This window comes from Podarcis muralis, chromosome 4 (assembly GCF_964188315.1).
Source record: "Podarcis muralis chromosome 4, rPodMur119.hap1.1, whole genome shotgun sequence".
NCBI classification, from domain to species: Eukaryota; Metazoa; Chordata; class Lepidosauria; order Squamata; family Lacertidae; genus Podarcis; species Podarcis muralis.
In genome coordinates this window covers 28,275,668-28,293,556 of record NC_135658.1, presented here as the reverse complement: position 1 = coordinate 28,293,556, position 17,889 = coordinate 28,275,668, and the positions used below count along the sequence as shown (strand labels likewise).

The window sequence follows — 17,889 nt, the reverse complement described above, 5'->3', positions numbered from 1 at the left end:
AATAATTGGGATGGCTACTTGGATTTGAATTTCCATCAGCCTCAGTCAGGGATGCTGGGCATTTTAGTGTAACAACATCTGGACGACTGCAAATGATTTCTCTCTGGCAAAATGCTTATTTGTGATGCACTCACAAGTGGCAAATTTACTTTTTATAATAAGAATAATGTTTTGGAAAGCTGCTTGCGGTATCTTGTTTACAGCCTGTGTGTTATCGAGCATTAAATTTGTTGTAGATTCTTACTTGAATCCATGTACATGTCCTGTTCACATCATTTGTGCCTGGGCTCCCATTTCAGAACTTTATCCAGCAGGGCAATCATGAGGCTGGAGCTCAGCCCCAGGTACAAACAGATGGTCTGCAGACGTCACAGTCTCCCCCTTCTCCTGAGACTCCCTCTGAAGAAAACAAAATCCCAGATGCCAGAAAAGTGAGTGACCCTTTAATGCCTTCCGCCGAAGGAAAAGTAGAAATTCAATTTACTCGGTATAAAAGTAATCTCCCAGCAAAAGACTCTAAGCAACCTGGTGCTCCTGGCAACGTGTGTTGGCAGGATCAAGGTCGCTTGAGATTGCGCGAGAACTTTAAAAACAGACTTTCTGAGAAACGCCTGCCAATCTGGCATGTGTCAATGTTCTTTCTCTGCTGTCCGCCCCAGGGAAACGAAAAGAAGAACGACCAGCCTCCCGAAGCGAAAAAGCCCAAGATGAAAGTGAAGAATGTCGAGCTGCCTATTGAGGCGAACTTGGTCTGGCAGCTCGGAAGAGACCTGCTCAACATGTACATTGAAACGGAGGTGTGTGAAATGAGGGTCGGGCATTGTATATACAAATAGCAGTCACAACCTCCAAATGGTAGACCTTAAGTTGCTAAGATGTCACCACCCACGCACAGAGTGGGGAGGAGGTATTGTCATGCTCAAAGAAACCCAAGATCCTTAAACAACCCTGTGAGGGCTATGCGTGCTCAGTGGGCACCGTAGCCAGGATGGTGGTGGTGGTGGTGGAATGGGCACTGGCCAGAAGCACTCCACACATCCTTTTGTGTTGTTGCAGGTCCCACTTGTCTTAATCTCAGGCCCCATCTGCATTATACATTTAAGGCCCGGTCATACCACTTTGGGCTTGCCCCCGAAAAATCTTGGGAACTGTTGTTTGTTAAGGATTCTGAGAGCTGCTGGGAAAGTCCTATTCCCCTCAAAGAGCTCCAAATTCTCAGAGTGGCTTTAGCGATCAGTCCCTCTTACCTGGGAACTCTGAGAATTGTAGCTCTGTGAGGGGGAATAGGAGTCTCCCAACAACTCTCTTAACAAACTCAGTTCCCAGGATCCTTTGGAAAATTCTTATATCAATTTCTATAAGAATGTATGGGAATATATTACATTTTGTGTGTGTGTAAGTAACACATCTTTGTTTTCTTTCTCCCCCCCCCCTCACCTTTTTCTCTCACTATTTCTTTATAATAGAAATTCTTGCAATAAAAGATTAATATTATATTGGTGGCCATTTAAAAAATGTGAATAAATTAAAAGCTTTACAGTACTGCATTTGTTTCACTAATATTTACAGTATTGTAAACAAAGTCTTTGAAGGGCCTTTGTGTTTCATTTCGCCAAGTACAGTTTACCTGGTCTTCAGAATCTGATGATTTAATGTAATTGTTTTTGTTAATCAAATAGGGCAAGATGATTATGCAAGACAAACTGGAGAAGGAAAGGAATGATGCAAAGAATGCGGTTGAAGAATATGTTTATGATTTCAGAGACAAGTTATCCGGACCATATGAGAAATTTGTATGTGAGCAGGTACTTACTTCATTTATTCAGCATATTTCTGTTCCACCCTTAATCAAGAATGCCTCTAAGATAGTTAGCAAAATGGAAGTTAAGTACTGTAGATATTTATCAAACAGTGGCTTCAAATATTTAGCGTATCGTAACGCCTATCCCAACCAGTTTTCAAAATATTATAAATTCCACAAACGGGGTGGATTTCAGCAGCTCTTGGTACATTTGACTGTAAAAGCAACAAGTAGATTAGTTGGTACCAGTATCAACACGTGTGTAAAATTATTTCTTGGAAGCTTTTTGATAGTCGGTTTGTCAGAGCTTCCCTGAAATTTAAGGTGGTTGATTTTTAAATCTTGCTATTGCTTGGCAATCAAAATCTCCTTTCTTTATGTTGGCTGCCTCGACAGCAAGATGAGGAAACTCTTCAAATCCAAGGGCTGCCTTCTGTCCTGGGGGGCGGTATATGCCCAATGGTGGTTGGGGGAGGCAACAGATGTCCCCACACGACAGTCAGCGTTTTTCCAGCCCCCCACCCCCATGTTTCTCCATCCAGGCAAGAAAGGGGCATTGTTGTGGTTTGCTAAGCACAGGCACTCAGAGGGTGTGGCATGGCTCATGGGGGGCGTGGCTTGGGGAGAGTTGTGTGGGTCAGAGAGAGGGGCCTGCTGGGTTGCATTCAGCCCCTGGGTCTGCTCTGGAGCATCAAGACTTTAAGGTGGTGCAGATGGGGCTTAAAGGCCCGGTATGGAAAGGAGACCAGCAAATGGAGCCCAATCCAGTCTTTAAGGAATGGTCCCTAGCAGGACTCTGGTTATGAATGTAGAAGCTAGTGAGGTAGGGACATGGAGTGTTAATCTACTTGTGGGGTGGAAGGGGCTCAGCCCGCCACTCTCCATTCCGTCTAGAGCCGTGGTTCCCAACGTGGAGCACACGCCCTGCAGGGGGGCAATTTAATTTTTAAGGGGGGCAATTTGGAAGCTTGTTTAGACCAAATTAATGGCCTTTAAGGCTTCCTCCACATGAATAGGAGTTTACTTTTTGAATAATCTGAATTATATGTCACCAGGATTTTAGAGATGCTTAGGTGGGGCATGGCCAAAAAAAGGTTGGGAAACACTGGTCTAGAGAGCCAGTGTGGTGTAGTGGTTATGAGCAGTGGACTCATAATCTGGTGAACCGGGTTCGCGTCTCCGCTTCTCCACATGCAGCTGCTGGGTGACCTTGGGCCAGTCATACTTCTTTGAAGTCTCTCAGCCCCACTCACCTCACAGAGTGTTTGTTGTGGGGGAGGAAGGGAAAGGAGATTGTTAGCCGCTTTGAGACTCCTTCGGGTAGTGATAAAGCGGGGTATCAAATCCAAACTATTCTATTGAACCTCAGGGATCTTTTTGCCTTGAGAAGTCATTCATTGCTGGAGGGTTGTATTGTGTCAAGCCTTTCCCCAGATACATGGCATGTGAGCTGGCTTCCACATTTACTGGAAAACCTCTTAAGTTTTCCCAGAACACTTAAGACTCCATTGTTAGGTTTCCCTCGGAGCTCCTTTCTCTCCTCAACAACAATCCGTCAAGATTGTGTGGCTTTATTTTGCACCAGTTAACATTTTTACTTGTTTTGTAAAGTTTCCCCGGTAGCAGGGGGGTGGGTTGGCGCAATCTCGAAAACGTATTCTTGGGACTTTTGCTTAGGATCGCCACCGCTTCTCCGCGCTGCTGTCAGAGGTAGAGGACTGGCTATACGAGGAAGGAGAGGACCAGCCTAAACAGATCTATATGGACAAACTGGCTGAGTTAAAGGTATGGTTACTTTCATGATGTAGGCGGTGTGAAAGGAAGAGTTGTTATGGGTTGATTAAATTCCTTTCAGGGGTCAGAACAGTCTTTGCAAGTATGTAAAGCTCAATACAGCCTCCCATGTATTCTTCTGCTGTAGATTTTATCAATGGGTTACAGCAGGTAATTTTTTCAGACCCAGGCCCCACTTTTAACCCAAACGTGCATTTGGGGAACTATTTTTTAATCTTTTACCATATAGTTGCATGGTGGTCCCAGTCCACCAGTTGAAAACACAGTTTATTAGAGAAAGTACACTTTATCCCATTATGAGGTGGTGTTTTGGTCAAGCCTTAAGAGACCATATGAATATCTTCTTGGGTTCAGAGGCTGTCTAATAATTCTATTACTGGGATAGGTGGTGGCAATATACCTGAACGTTGGAACATTCATTCTCTCATTTTATTTGTAAATTTGCTTTTACACACACACACACAAAATCCTGCTCAAAGCGGCTTACAACAAAGAAGCAGGGATGCATTTCAACCAAACACTACAAAAACAATTTCATAATAACATAGCAAATCAAAAAATATAATAACCAAAAAACCACATTTCAATAGTCTGCATCTCTCAAACCTGCTTTGATTAATTCATCACTATTCGCCTTTACAGCTGGTCCTCCAACGGCTGTGATTTCTGTATTACTTTATATTTTGCCATTTATTTAATGGTTAGTCAACAGTAATAAACATTTGATTTATTGGGTTTTTTTGTAGGGGGGGCTAGAAGAGACTTTAGGGGGTGGGAAGATCCAGTGCAAGGGGCCAAAGACCTTTTCGTAGGTGTTTTAGGTAGTAGATAAGCCATCTAAATGTTTCCTTGAATGTATGGTGAATCATTCTGGTCTCTCTAGAAATTTGGGACTCCCATTGAAGCAAGGTATCAAGAAGCAGAGGAACGACCAAAGTTGCTGGATGAGTTGCAGCATAAAGCGCAAAACTATACCAAGATTACGGATGAATACAGGAAGAAGGTGTGTGTGATATCACTGAGAGCGAATTTGATGTGTTGTTGCTACTTGTTCAGTTGATTTATATCCCACTTTTTGACTAGTCTTCAAAGCAGCTGATAACTTAGAATTATAAACATGTTTGTAAAAATGTACACCCACAAAGCTGGATGCAAGAATTAAAAGCTGCAATGTACAACAATTAAGACGTAGATTTAAACATTTAAAAAATAAGATATTAGAGCAGCATTTATGGTGCTGAAAAACAACCATTTTAGCCTGCTATCTGAAACTTAGTTTGAATGGTGGCTGCCTGATATCTAATAAGAGAAAGTTGGGCCCACACTGATGGGGGTTGTAGTCCAAAACATTTGGGGAAACCTCTGAGATGCTTTTCTCATTTGGTGATTTTCATTCAGCCACTAGCCCAGCAAAAACTGCAGAGTTGAAGACAACAAACCAGTCTTCCACATTAATAATATATTTGATTTTATTAGGTAACGGTCACAAATTCAGTATGGTTTTAAGACCAGATAAGCATTTTTATTTAATTTCCATGTCCCATCAAAATTTTCCAGCTTCATGAAGACATCACGTTGAGTCATAAAGCAAATTCCCCTTATCTTCCTTCCAAAACTGTTGTTATCACAAACTAATCTTAATGCAATATGAATTCCTTTTTATTTGGGAGATAATTAATCTTAAAAGCTTTCCCCAGCAGAATTATTCCCCCCCCCCCACACACCCAGTCAACCAAAAATTAGAAATAAACAAGGGGAAAATGTTTGAATCAAATATTGGCTTCCTGATGTAACTTGTGTGTCAGCATCATAAATCCTGTTTCTAGTTGCAAGTGGCAATCTTTTGGCAGAGCTGGCCCAGAGTAACTTCAGAAAACTCACTGACTGATCATATACCCATTATCCCTTGCATGATTTTTAGCGAAGTGCAGAGTTCAGGCATGAATCTTCCTGTGCTTTTATATATAGCCAATAGTTGAGAATTTGTATTTCACCATAAATGATTATATAGCCCACCCTTGTTTCTTACACAGGAGGGTGTAAAATGTAAGGAAGACCATTGGCCATGTATTTGCCAGATCTTAGAGCAGCTTTCACACAATGTGGGCCAGACACACAACTCCCCTCTTTACATGAGTCCCAAAATGGGAGAAGATGAAGCACTCATTATTCACACTTTCCTGTTTACCCCTTTTGAGGGGATTATGCAAAGCAGCACTTCGTTCAGGGGGTGGCAACCTTTAGCCGAAACAATAGCCGACAGCCACATCAGACGTTCAGCTTACGAAAAGCGTTTGAAAACCGGAACACTTATTTCCGAGTTCTTGGTTGTCGGGAACCAAGGTTCATAACTGACATCCTAGGATAAGCATCAGATATAGGATATTACTTGTTCATCAGCTTGAGGATGCCAGGGAAAACATAATCTCCAATGTACTGCATTATTCTGTGTTTCAGGATGAGAAGTACCTCCATATTGACGAAACTGAGATCAACAAAGTAGAAAAATGTGTCCGTGACACAATGGAATGGCTACACAACATTCGGAACGCCCAAGCAAAGCAAAGTCTAGATCAGGATCCTGCCGTGTGTGTGAGTGAGATCAAAGGAAAGCTGAGGGTAAGTGTTAATCATGGCACAGAAACACTTTGATGGTTCATCTCCCAGGATAGACGAGCCTAGGTGAAGTTCATTTTGAAGACAAAGGGGCAGAGCAGGGTGAACTAATGCAGGCATAGATGTTGAGATATTGCAGGGCTGGGGCCTTCCAGGCGTCGCTGGATTACAACTTCCATCACCCTTGCTATTGGCCATGTTGGCTGGCAGCTGATGGAAGATCCAACAGAATCACGAGGGCCATAGGTTCCCCTTTGCTGGTACATGGCATAGGATTAAAGATACATCCTTTCCTCTCTGCACTTATTGGCTGCCACTTCTGGGAGGGGGAAGGTTTTGAGCATGGTGACATCTTGGATGCACTTCGTATTACTAGATGTTATGGGGAGCAGGAGAGGAGAGGCAGGGCTGCCATCAGCCAGCTTATCGCAGTAAATTAGCTTCTGGCCTAAACAGAGGAGTTGCTTTTCAAGCACGTCAGGTTGACTGAGCTAAAATAAGGCAGTAGTTTATACTTATTGGTCAACTGCATTAATATAATTTTTTATTTTCTGTTTTAGGAGCTGCACAGCTTGTGTGAGCCCATTGTAACCCAACCCAAGCCAAAGGTAGACTCTCCCAAACAGGAAGCGCCACCAGAACCATCGCCTAATCATAAAAACGAAGAGCTGGAAGAGATTAAGAACATTGAGACAGTGCAGCAAAATGGCGACTGTCACATAAACGAGAGCCCAGTTAACATGGACCTCGACTAGACCCAATGCATTTCAATGAGCAGCTTCATCATGAGAAAAGACTTCAGGTGTATTATGTGATATGGGGGGAATGTAATGTTTGAGGGGAGGTATTTATAATTTGTTTTAAAGAGTTTTGAGTTCTGTTATATTATTTGGGGAACGAATATATTGAAACGGTAGAAGTTGAGATCATGATAATCCTAAAAGGAAAATTGCCTTGGTAACTTTCAGATTCCTGTGGAATTGTGAACACTTAAGAAAATCTTCTGTGCGGGAATTTAACCTTTTGTAATCAGTTAAGGCTACTTAATATCAAGGGAATGTTACAAAAGGTATTGCTCCTTTTGAAAGGGTTGCAGCTAGAGCTTTTGTAGACACCAAGGTGGTTTTCCTTTCTTCTCCATTTTTGATACGTTTCTTCCACTGGCAAAAGACATTCAGTCAAAGGCATACACAAAAACCAAAAGAAAATGTTCTTTGTACCCATTGTCCATAATATTTGCTAGACTAAAAAATTAGAAGGAATATGTGAAGCAGCATGCAGAATTGCTTAAGTTCAGTCTCTTGCTCAACAAGTCGCTTTCATGTGTGAAAAAGCTGAATGAAGGTTAAACTGATCCTGTTGTAAGTTCTTGTGGTGCCTTTAGTGAACTTTAATAAAGTTCATTGAAATGGTCTGGTTCTTTACAGTGTTGGTTTTGTGTGTGTTGTATTACTCAGCTTCCGAGACCAAGGCTATGCTAGAAACTAAGTGTTAGTAGCACATAAATACTTTCTGAATACAAAATTAAATACTTATGGCTCAGTGGACTGGATGGTAGCCTCCAGTTCAAGTATGAAACCACTAGGGTGTAAATTAGCCATGTCTAACTTAAGTCTCACTGATTTTCCATGCATCTACCCAATTATGACTTGAACCTAGACCCAAAGCCAACAGTTTTCAGTAGAAGAATTAAGCATGTGCCTTTAAGTCTCTCTCACGGTAAAAAAAAGTGAAACATACGTGCTAAACTCTAGTTTGCGTTATACTGGCTATCAATGTTTTTGTCGTCCGTTTGAGCAGAGATATGTATCAGTGAGATGAGACAACAGAACAGCAACACTGTTAGCTTTAAAGAGGAGGATTGTGGTCAGGACAATTCTTTGCAAGTTTAGCTGAAGGGTGGGGAATAGTCCAACAGAAGAAATTACACTAGGACTTTTAAGCAGGCCTTGGTTCCAGTGACTTGGCAAATGACAGGCTCAGTTTCTTGCTACTCGGCTGCTCCTTTGTAATTAGCACTGAAAATGTCTGTACCAAGAAGAGACAAATCAGGCTTCCGACAGTTTCGCGGGAAACTGTCAATTTCATAATAGTTGATTGTGCGGTAAGTGTTGGGTCCCCCGTGGCTAACCCGTCTGTTTAAAAGCTTGGATCGCTCATGCTTCAACCTAGGGGGTGGGGAAAGGAAGTTGCAGGTGGGAAGAGAAAACGCTTTGGAAATGCCGTCAATTTACTTGCCAGCCTGGGCTTCCCGCTTACCTCCTGCTTGAAGTGTTTGCATAAAGACGCTTGCTAATTTCATCTTGAATGTCCTCGCTGGTAACTGGAGCCGGGGAGAGCCGGGGATTAGAGATTGCTTCCTGCCGAAAGCAGAAGAACAGCCACTGCATTATTCATGCACCTTAACTGCTGTTAGAATAGCAATAGCAGCCGGTGATGATGCTGCTCTTGAATCTTCCGCCATGGAAGTTTTGGGAGCTGCTATGTTGGAGAATCCATACCGAAGCAGATGGCATAAGGCTGGTACCCAATCAGATGGCAGCCATTTCCATTCTGTACTTTGCACGCTGTTAAATCATTCTCCAAGGTTTCATTGCCAAAATCTGCCTTTTAAGTTGCTCTTTCAGCATGGTACACAGTTAACAGGTTTTTCCTCCTGGATTTACATATTAATTTTAATGAAGCCAGAGAGGTGCATTTAGCATCTACTGACTGGCAAGGTGTGGTCGTGGCTGCTTTAGGATATCTTTGTGCTTATCTTACTGTACCTTATATTTTCCCAGAATTCTTTGCTCTCTCTGCCATCAGAAAGGGAAATCTGCAAAATCCTCTGGGCCCAGAGAACCATCCCAAGGACCATCGGATTGCTCCCTTTAAAGGGAAAAGCAGGACCTCAACAGAAGCATTGCCCCAGCAACAATTGCTGGAGATGCAGGAAAATAAAACGATTCCACTTGCTCATTTTGCATTGACTAGCGGTGCTTTCATAACACAGACAAAGGCATACATAAGAAACTGGTGGGGGCAGGATGTAGCTCATGGCCTCCCCCTATTAACTGCACCACTGCAGCTGACATACGAACCTTAGGTGCGGCCGGATCCTGAGTTCTCTTCTCTTGCTCTGTGAGCTGCAAATCGGAGGGCTTGCCTTCTAGCACGGGGTGAATGGGCATACTTTGAGGATCGATCAGGATTTCATAAGGAACCATGGGATGTTTCCAGGAGGATGGGGTTAAAATTTCCCACGGTTCGGCTTGGCCAAAGGTTCCTATAGGGAGAGAAAGGAAAGGAATCTCTAAACAAGTGTAACTGAAGAAACAGCATGCGATGGAAGTAGTTCCTTCAGTAACCTGAGGCTGCAGAGAGCGTATCTAAAAAAAAAATATTACTTATGAACCCAGGGCCATTGTATTTCTTAAACAGAATGTTGGTCAAATAGCAGTACCTTCCATTTCTCTTTTATTGCAAGCTCTTTGGTCTTCTCCAATGATGCACACCCAGAGATGGAGTCCTAGGGCAAACTGTTCCAAAACAACTCAAGATAACATAGGGATGAGGAATGTACCTACAGGAGTCATGGGCAGGTTGGATGCTTACCCCTTTGCACACAGCATAGAATCATAGAATCATAGAGTTGGAAGAGACCACAAGGACCATCGAGTCCAACCCCCTGCCAAGCAGGAAACACCATCAGAGCACTCCTGACATATGGTTGTCAAGCCTCTGCTTAAAGACCTCCAAAGACGGAGACTCTACCACACTCCTTGGCAGCAAATTCCACTGTCGAACAGCTCTTACTGTCAGGAAGTTCTTCCTAATGTTTAATGTGTGTGTGAGTAACTGCTGCTTCAGGGCGGCTTAGCCAGCAACCTGCTGCAATACCTTAGAATGTGGACATTTGATAAGCCAAATCCACCACCCCATGTTTCAAGTTGCACAATGTTGTATGCACCAGAAAGAGGTTTTTAATATTCGGTTGGAAGCTGCCCAGAGTGGCTGGGGAAACCCAGCCAGTTGGGTGGGGTATAGATAAATAATAATAGTAGTAGTAATAATAATAATTTATTACTGTCTCAAATGTACACACCTCAGCTTAATTGCAACGGGCACATGGCTTAAGTTTTCAAATCAGACAGAAGCTGGTTCAAGGAGAAAAGCAGTATTTCTCAATCAAAAAGCAGTATTTCTCAATAAACTACAGGGCAGATGCGGCTAGATTTGCATGTGCACAGCTTTCAGTACCAGCAGTGGGTGCTCACTGGAGCTCGAGTAAATGTTAATGTGCCAATCGTCTACGTTAGGGTGCATTCCTACACAAAGCTGTCAGTCCCTCTTAAATGAGTAATATGGTCCTTGTGTTTTGTGCATTTGCCATTTACCAATGTATTCTCCATCCAGGCTCCACAACCGAACAGTACGATCAGTTGAACAGGATAGCAGGATGTTCTCTTCATCTATAACTTCTAACCTATTTGTCAAGCCAGAGATGACAACCAGTTAGAAACTCATGTGCACAACTTATTTTTGTTAAAGGTTGAGCCAATACTTACGATGGAACCAGATTCAAATGAGCTCTCCAGTGGTTCACATCTGTGGCAACAGAAAGGAATAGAACACTGGACTCAGCTACATTAGTAAAGAAAAAGAGCTTTATGTGTGTTATAACATTGTGTCACCAGATGGCGCTGTGGAGTCCTGTCCTTTGGCAACGTGTTTTCCCTTTATGAAGTTCACAACACGTTTTTCTGATACTGTATGCTTTTTTGTTGTGTCTATATCCAGCCTCAGTTCATGGATAAAACATACATTACAGTATGTACTAACATACAAAAACAGTGTGGTGTGTTTGAAGTCACATGAAGTGCAATCCTATACATGTCTACTCAGAAGTAAACACCATTGATTTCAATTGGATTTACCCCCAGGTAAATGATATTGCAGGACGCAGGTGGCGCTGAGGGTTAAACCACAGAGCCTAGGACTTCCTGATCAGAAGGTCGGCGGTTCGAATCCCCGCGACGGGGTGAGCTCCCGTTGCTCGGTCCCTGCTCCTGCCAACCTAGCAGTTCGAAAGCACGTCAAAGTGCAAGTGGATAAATAGGTACTGCTCCGGCAGGAAGGTAAACGGCATTTCCGTGCGCTACTCTGGTTTGCCAGTAGCGGCTTAGTCATGCTGGCCACATGACCCGGAAGCTGTACGCTGGCTCCCTCAGCCAATAAAGCGAGATGAGCGCCGCAACCCCAAAGTCGGCCACAACTGGACCTAATGGTCAGGGGTCCCTTTACCTTTGCTTTAAATGATCTTGCAACTCAGTGAGTCCAACTGGACTTGCTTTTCAGTACACATGTGCATTTGTGCTGTCAATCTATAACCCAAAAGCAAAGATGCTACTGTAAGTAAAATGTACATGTAGACATACACTTTGGTGCTTCTTGTTCTGGATCCTGAAGAGCATAATCTTTGATGTCATGGACATACACGTATCCATCCTCATCGGCAGCATACAAATATGAATCATCAGCAGTCACAGCAATGCTGGTAATTAAGGATTTCCCTCTTGACTGGAACACACATTGATGCAAACCACGTTGTTAGTTAACACAGTTACATAAGAGATGGGCAACTTCTCTATTCTAATGGGAGGAAAACTTCAGTCTCCATGCCAGAACAATCTAGGTGTCCTGAAGTTGTCATCATCTAGCACAGCTTTCCCCAACCTTGCACCCTCCAGATGTTTTGGACTACAACTCCCATCAACCACAGTCACCACAATTGTGCCACCCAAGGGAAGCTGGTGTTAATTGCAATTTGTACATGGGGTCATATGTGATTAACTAACATGGTTGTGGCTTTGGGCTACATATATCACACAAACATTTCAGCTCACAATACATTCAAACAGAGAATGTTAAGCCTTTGCTGCAATTAAACACAGAACCCCCACCCCAGCAAACATTTCGGCAACTTCCCAGCTGCAAAACTTACAGGTGCAAAACTTGCTATAAGTGGATCCCCAGTGCGCAGGCTCCAGAAATACAGATGGCCTGAAAAATTTGTAACAACGGGACAAACCAGTATCAAGCCAGTATCAAAGCAGAAGCATACTTTTGTGGCAACAAAGCATTCATGAGCAAAAATGTCTGAAGGCCAGTTCACATAACTACAGTGCCACACTGAACGTGTGGCTTGAAGTGGCTCTTAACATTTGAGTAATCATCATGTAACCAGCGGGATTTGTAATGATGATTACAAGTGATCCTACATAACAGCTCTCCAAATCAGAGACCACTGGATTATGGGACACAGGGAGAATCTCTGGTGACTTTTTTGAGACCAACAATTTACACTAACTGGAAATAACGATGAAAGAAATCCAGTCTGTCAGTCTTGGTTTTATTAGGACTAAACCAGAAGAATGTAGTAAATGAAATCGATGCCTGAAATTCAGCACCCCATGATAGTGCAACAGTGATGACAAAATCCAGTTGGGAGATCACACTCCTATAAAATGTTTAAAAGGCGCAGGATGTCAAGGCCCAGACCTTATGCCCTCCATGGCCCCTGCTCCACTCTCCCTAAGCCTCAGGCCTCTTATCTCTTTCAGGTACCCTTCCTTCAGGATCCTAGCACCATGTGCAGCTTTGTTACCTTAGAAATCAGCATGGCATTTACTTCCTGCTCTGCAAAGGCACGTGCAAGGGCTTCTGCAGTGTTGTTGACAGGCAAACCTTTGGCCCTGCGGATGTCGCTGAACCAAAGCTCCCATCATCCCTGGCCATGGGCCATGCTCACTGGGCTGACAGGAGTTGCAGTTGAGCCACATCTGGAGGGCCAAAGGACCCCACTCCTGTTCTATATGCTTCCACTTGTATAAGAGGCTGCACAAGCCCTTTCCCCATAGGGGAGTTGCTCCAACCCCTTGATGATTTTCACTGACTAGGTTAGTTTGGTTGCCTAGAGTTTTGGTAGGCTACAACACCAACCACATTTCACCAATCTTACCTTGCGGCCCATTGGAAACAAGCGAGGCTGCAGCCGATTCAAATTTCACCGCACGGGTCTTTAGAAAGATTACGCGGCTAACACTTGCATTGACAGCTGGGGAGGGCAAAAAGAGAAGACTTGCTCCTTTAAAGGAAACGGCATTAAATATTCAAATACTTTCTTTAAGCTACAGTCAAAAGGCACAATTTGCATGCAAGCACTGCTGCCATTAACTTTCCTGATGTTTACATTTCCTCTCCCATGGATTTCAGATGCTTCATTCCAAACCCCCTCTTACTATTGAGTAGATAAAAGGTGTTTTGCTAGGTTGAACTCTGAAATGTACGGTATATAAGACTTGCTACATTTTTGTGTCCGTATGGTATAAATTTATTAAATGCTGAATCAAAGAATCAAAATTCTTTGTCTCATTGCACTTAACTGGGATGGGGGATTGGGCCTTCTCTGTTGCCTGCCGAGACTTTGGAATTCCCTTCCAAGGGCGGCCTGCCTCACTCCCTCACAGTTAGCTTTCTAATGCAATGTACAGGTGTACCTCAGGTTAAGAACTTAATTCATTCTGGAGGTTTTTTCTTAACCTGAAACTGTTCTTAACCTGAAGCACCACTTTAGCTAATGGGGCCTCCTGCTGCTGCCGCTGCACCACCACCGGAGCACAATTTCAGTTCTCATCCGGAAGCAAAGTTCTTAACCCAAGGTAATATTTCTGGGTTAGCGGAGTCTGTAACCTGAAGCGTATGTAACCTGAAGCGTATGTAACCCGAGGTACCACTGTAAATACCTGGCTGTTTTGTCAGGCTTTCAGTCTGCCAACTGACTAAAAACTAAATGTAATCTAAAATAATAATAATCTAAGTGTTGCATCCGACAATATGCAAGTTGCATTTCATTCACACAACTGGAGTTGCCCTTTCTCTCCTTGTATGCCCCCAAAATCTGCTCCAGGGGAGGTCACCGAAATGTAGCAATGTTTATTTCCTTACGGCTTTCAACCTGACCCTATGAATGCATGCAGAGTTGCCACAGACCAAACAGTTGCTTGTACTATAGCAACTCAAATAACATCTGCGTAACAAATGGGACAGGGATGGTTGTTTAAAAGTCCTTATTTCAAGATAATAAGAGCTGTATACCAAGACATCTGCTCACAATCACAATACTATTTGCAAGGGAGGAGGGCTGTGAGGGGCTAGTGCTATATTAGAGACTTCAGACCTTAACTGAAGATGCAGGTCCACTTCCTGCCCACCCATCCGCAAATTGGGAGGTGACGAATTACAAGTGGAAAGTTTTAAAAAGCAGCAACTGACATTATATTGAGCTGGCTACATCACATCCTTGTGGGGTAGAAACTGGTGTCTCTCTCAACCATACCAGGGGCCTGTTAGCCAATAAAACAACTTGGGATGGGCTTCACCTTTCAACTTGCATGTTTTCCATGTCTATTCCACAGGCAATGATTCATACAGAATGATTCATCCAGACATAGCAGTCCTGGATAAAGGGTGAATCTGTTTTCTGCAGTATTTTTTTAGATGAGTGAACTTACGTTTGGTACTAACAGAGGCAGCAGCAACCGAAGTGTGGAATTTATGACATATGTGACCCGAGATCATATTCCAAACAATAATTTCACCATCATAACTTGAGGTTGCAAGGAGAGTAGGTGGGCACTGAGCAATGCACAAAATATCTTCTTTGTGTCCCCGGTTCTGGGAGAGAGGGAGTGAAAAAAACAGTGCTGGTTGTCCTTTGTGCTTGTCGCTTCGGAGCTGTGTCAATCAATGGACAGTTCAAGCCCTGCAAACTGGCACCACATAAGACTAAACTGTGGCCAACCACAAAGCCTCAAATGTCAATATTGCTGCTACATGTCCATCCCCCCCAATCGAGAACAAGTCTTCATAAAAGATAAGGTAGAAACTTTTAGCAGACCAACTTTTACCCCTTAGAATGTACAGGACTTTTGGGTTATATTGAGCTCAAAATATGCCCTAGGAATTTGCTGAAGCTCAGCAGCTCATGCACATTCACAGAAAATAGTAAACTACAGAATATTCCCCTTATTGGGCCCTCCTTCACAGAAAAACCAACAGTAGTCATTTGGTCTCTACTAGGGATGTGAGAAAAATCATTTTGCACTTCCCAAACAGATGTGCAAACTAAAATACAGGCATACTTCCTAGTTTGCAAGTCTCCTGATACTGCAATGCAAATTGGAAGGTCCTCATAAAAATGATTACATTAGTGAAAGTAAAGTTTAAAAAGCTTTATGTTACAGGAAATTGTTTGCAAAAATGTGTGTATATTATAGAGAAAATTCCATACAGAACTGCATATATTAACTGAAATGCATTCAAAATACATTTGAATTTCCATGCATAAAGGTAAAGGTAAAGGTACCCCTGCCCGTACGGGCCAGTCGTGTCCGACTCTGGGGTTGCGCGCCCATCTCGCTTAAGAGGCCGGGGGCCAGCGCTGTCCGAAGACACTTCCGGTTTCACGTGGCCAGCGTGACGAAGCTGCTCTGGTGAGCCGGCACCAGCACAGCACACAGAAACGCTGTTTACCTTCCTGCTATAAAGCGGTACCTATTTATCTACTTGCACTTAAGGGTGCTTTCGAACTGCTAGGTGGGCAGGAGCTGGGACCGAACGACAGGAGCTCACCCCGCCGCAGGGATTCGAACCACCGACCATACAATCGGCAAGTCCTAGGCGCTGAGGTTTTACCCACAGCGCCACCCGTGTCCCTTTCATGCATACTTTTTTTTAAAAAAATGCAAACTGATATGGAAATGGAGAGATCGGAACTTAAAGGCTGGAAAAAAGAGAACCAGGCAAAAACTGAAATTGTCCGGTTCATCCAATGCTAGTCTTAGAGTGGATCTACACACAGGGGGAAAAACACTATAAAAAGTCATAAATCATAGAAAAAAGGGGGAAAACACTATGTAAAATTGCATAGAAAAATTTTGTACTCTACAGCGCCATCTGGTATTGCATGTTTATAATGCATTCAAAACACTGTTTTTGACTAATGTAGCTGAGTCCTTACAGTTTTATAATCCGGCATAACTAGAGCATCAATAAATTAATAATAATATATTACTTATACCATGCCCATCTGCCTCCCCAGCCATTCTGGACTTACTAAGGCAGAGGTTACGTTCCAGTGAGCTGAACAGAACTCCACCTGCTTCAGACTGCACTGCATACCACCTATATGAAATTCTACCTATCAAACACCATACATGTGCTCAGCATCAATAAAGAGTTTTCGAAGTATACAAAAAAGTCATTTAGATTTGAAGAAGGTCAAGGTGGAATCTTACTATATCATCCTGCCAGTGGGCTTGAGGTTTCTGAAAGTGATGAAAGTTTTCTGTGGAATCCTGCAACATACATATATCCAAACGAAAAGATACATATGTGTGAACATAAGGATATATATGTGTTTTATAAGTTTGTGACAAAAATTCTGTTTCTGCTTGTTCCTCCCCTTTCTGACTCCAACACCAATGTCGTTAGCCAGATGTGCAAAAAGAGAGTTTGGCCTTAATTCCACCATCCCATTGGCAAGGCTCAATATCTGCCCCACCTATTTTCTATCCCAGTGCTGTGGCACAATGTGAAATTTCAATAATGAATCGTGACACCATATCAAAATGCTTTTCATATGCAATTTTGCTACTTACATAAAACAAGTTTATCCTTCGATCCCATCCAACACCTATGATGTACCTGGAAGAAGAGTTAGTAAACAAATGTTACACGTATATTTAGGGCTGCCATACGTCCAGGCGGATTTTTGCTGAATCAGCAAAATGTTCGGGAAAACCCGGATTTCTAAAAAAAAAAGCGCCTTTTCAAAAAGTTTCCCCTCCCCCCAAGCTCAACTTTGTCCTGATTTTCACTTTTGGGAATATGACAACCCTACATATATAATTAGATCATATTCTAGAAATATCACAACCCAGTTTGGTTAGGTTCTGTTTCAAGGCACAGGAACAGAGGAAACTCCCTTAAACTACGTCAGATCATTTGTCCATGCAGCTTAGTATTGTCTGCACTGACTGGCAGCAGCTTCCCAGGTTTTTTAGGTTGGGGTCTCTCCCAGCCTTACTTGGAGATGTTTGGGGTTGAACCTGGGACTTTCTGCATGCATTATACTCAACCCCCCCCCCCCAATTATATTTCCCATGAAAAAGTCTGGTTCATAAATATTTTAACAAATAACTAAAAACGCAAATCAGAGGCTCTGCCACTAAGCTATGGCCTTTTGCCAAATTGGCAACATGAGATTCTAGAAGATGGATGTCCCTTTGGCCTCTGCTTGTCCAGTGTTAATGGAAACTTTTCCATTTGTCCAGCCTGAGGATGTGGACAGAATCCTTGAAAAGGTGAGAGCTACCACACGTGTTGAAATATACTCGGAGTCGAGAGTGGATTTCATGCTCTTTATTCAGCTCATAGTGGTGAGGAGGAATGGAAGTTCCCCCAGAATGTCTGCATTATATACCGTATTTTTCGGACTATTGGACGCACCGGTCCATAGGACGCACCTAGATTTGGGGGGGGGGGGGAAATAAAGGCAAAAAAATTTATTCCCCCCCCCCCGCCAGGCGCGGGGCTGGGGCGGGGAAGCCCGAGCTTCCCCCTCCCCCAGAACG

General features: G+C 43.1%; 2 protein-coding genes across 2 annotated transcripts in view; one reads left to right on the top strand and one right to left on the bottom strand.

The window, feature by feature from the left end:
* Positions 1-7,623, top strand: part of HSPH1 (heat shock protein family H (Hsp110) member 1) — a 28,485-nt gene extending 20,862 nt beyond the window's left edge. Inside the window, exons 12-18 of the mRNA XM_028726449.2 lie at positions 300-431; positions 660-797; positions 1,680-1,805; positions 3,479-3,586; positions 4,479-4,598; positions 6,053-6,214; positions 6,772-7,623. Of these exons, the coding sequence (XP_028582282.2) occupies positions 300-431; positions 660-797; positions 1,680-1,805; positions 3,479-3,586; positions 4,479-4,598; positions 6,053-6,214; positions 6,772-6,966 (981 nt within the window). The 3' untranslated portion in view covers positions 6,967-7,623. The remainder of the gene's footprint in view (positions 1-299; positions 432-659; positions 798-1,679; positions 1,806-3,478; positions 3,587-4,478; positions 4,599-6,052; positions 6,215-6,771) is intronic.
* Positions 7,624-7,715: 92 nt separating this feature from the next.
* Positions 7,716-17,889, bottom strand: part of LOC114595778 (cilia- and flagella-associated protein 337-like) — a 33,887-nt gene continuing 23,713 nt past the window's right edge. The window contains exons 20-30 of the mRNA XM_028726447.2: positions 16,915-16,960; positions 16,552-16,611; positions 14,767-14,929; positions 13,215-13,310; positions 12,198-12,256; positions 11,632-11,773; positions 10,762-10,801; positions 10,591-10,679; positions 9,295-9,479; positions 8,471-8,571; positions 7,716-8,379 (exon numbers count right to left, since the gene is read on the bottom strand). Coding sequence (XP_028582280.2) covers positions 8,202-8,379; positions 8,471-8,571; positions 9,295-9,479; positions 10,591-10,679; positions 10,762-10,801; positions 11,632-11,773; positions 12,198-12,256; positions 13,215-13,310; positions 14,767-14,929; positions 16,552-16,611; positions 16,915-16,960 — 1,159 coding nt within the window. The 3' untranslated portion in view covers positions 7,716-8,201. The remainder of the gene's footprint in view (positions 8,380-8,470; positions 8,572-9,294; positions 9,480-10,590; positions 10,680-10,761; positions 10,802-11,631; positions 11,774-12,197; positions 12,257-13,214; positions 13,311-14,766; positions 14,930-16,551; positions 16,612-16,914; positions 16,961-17,889) is intronic.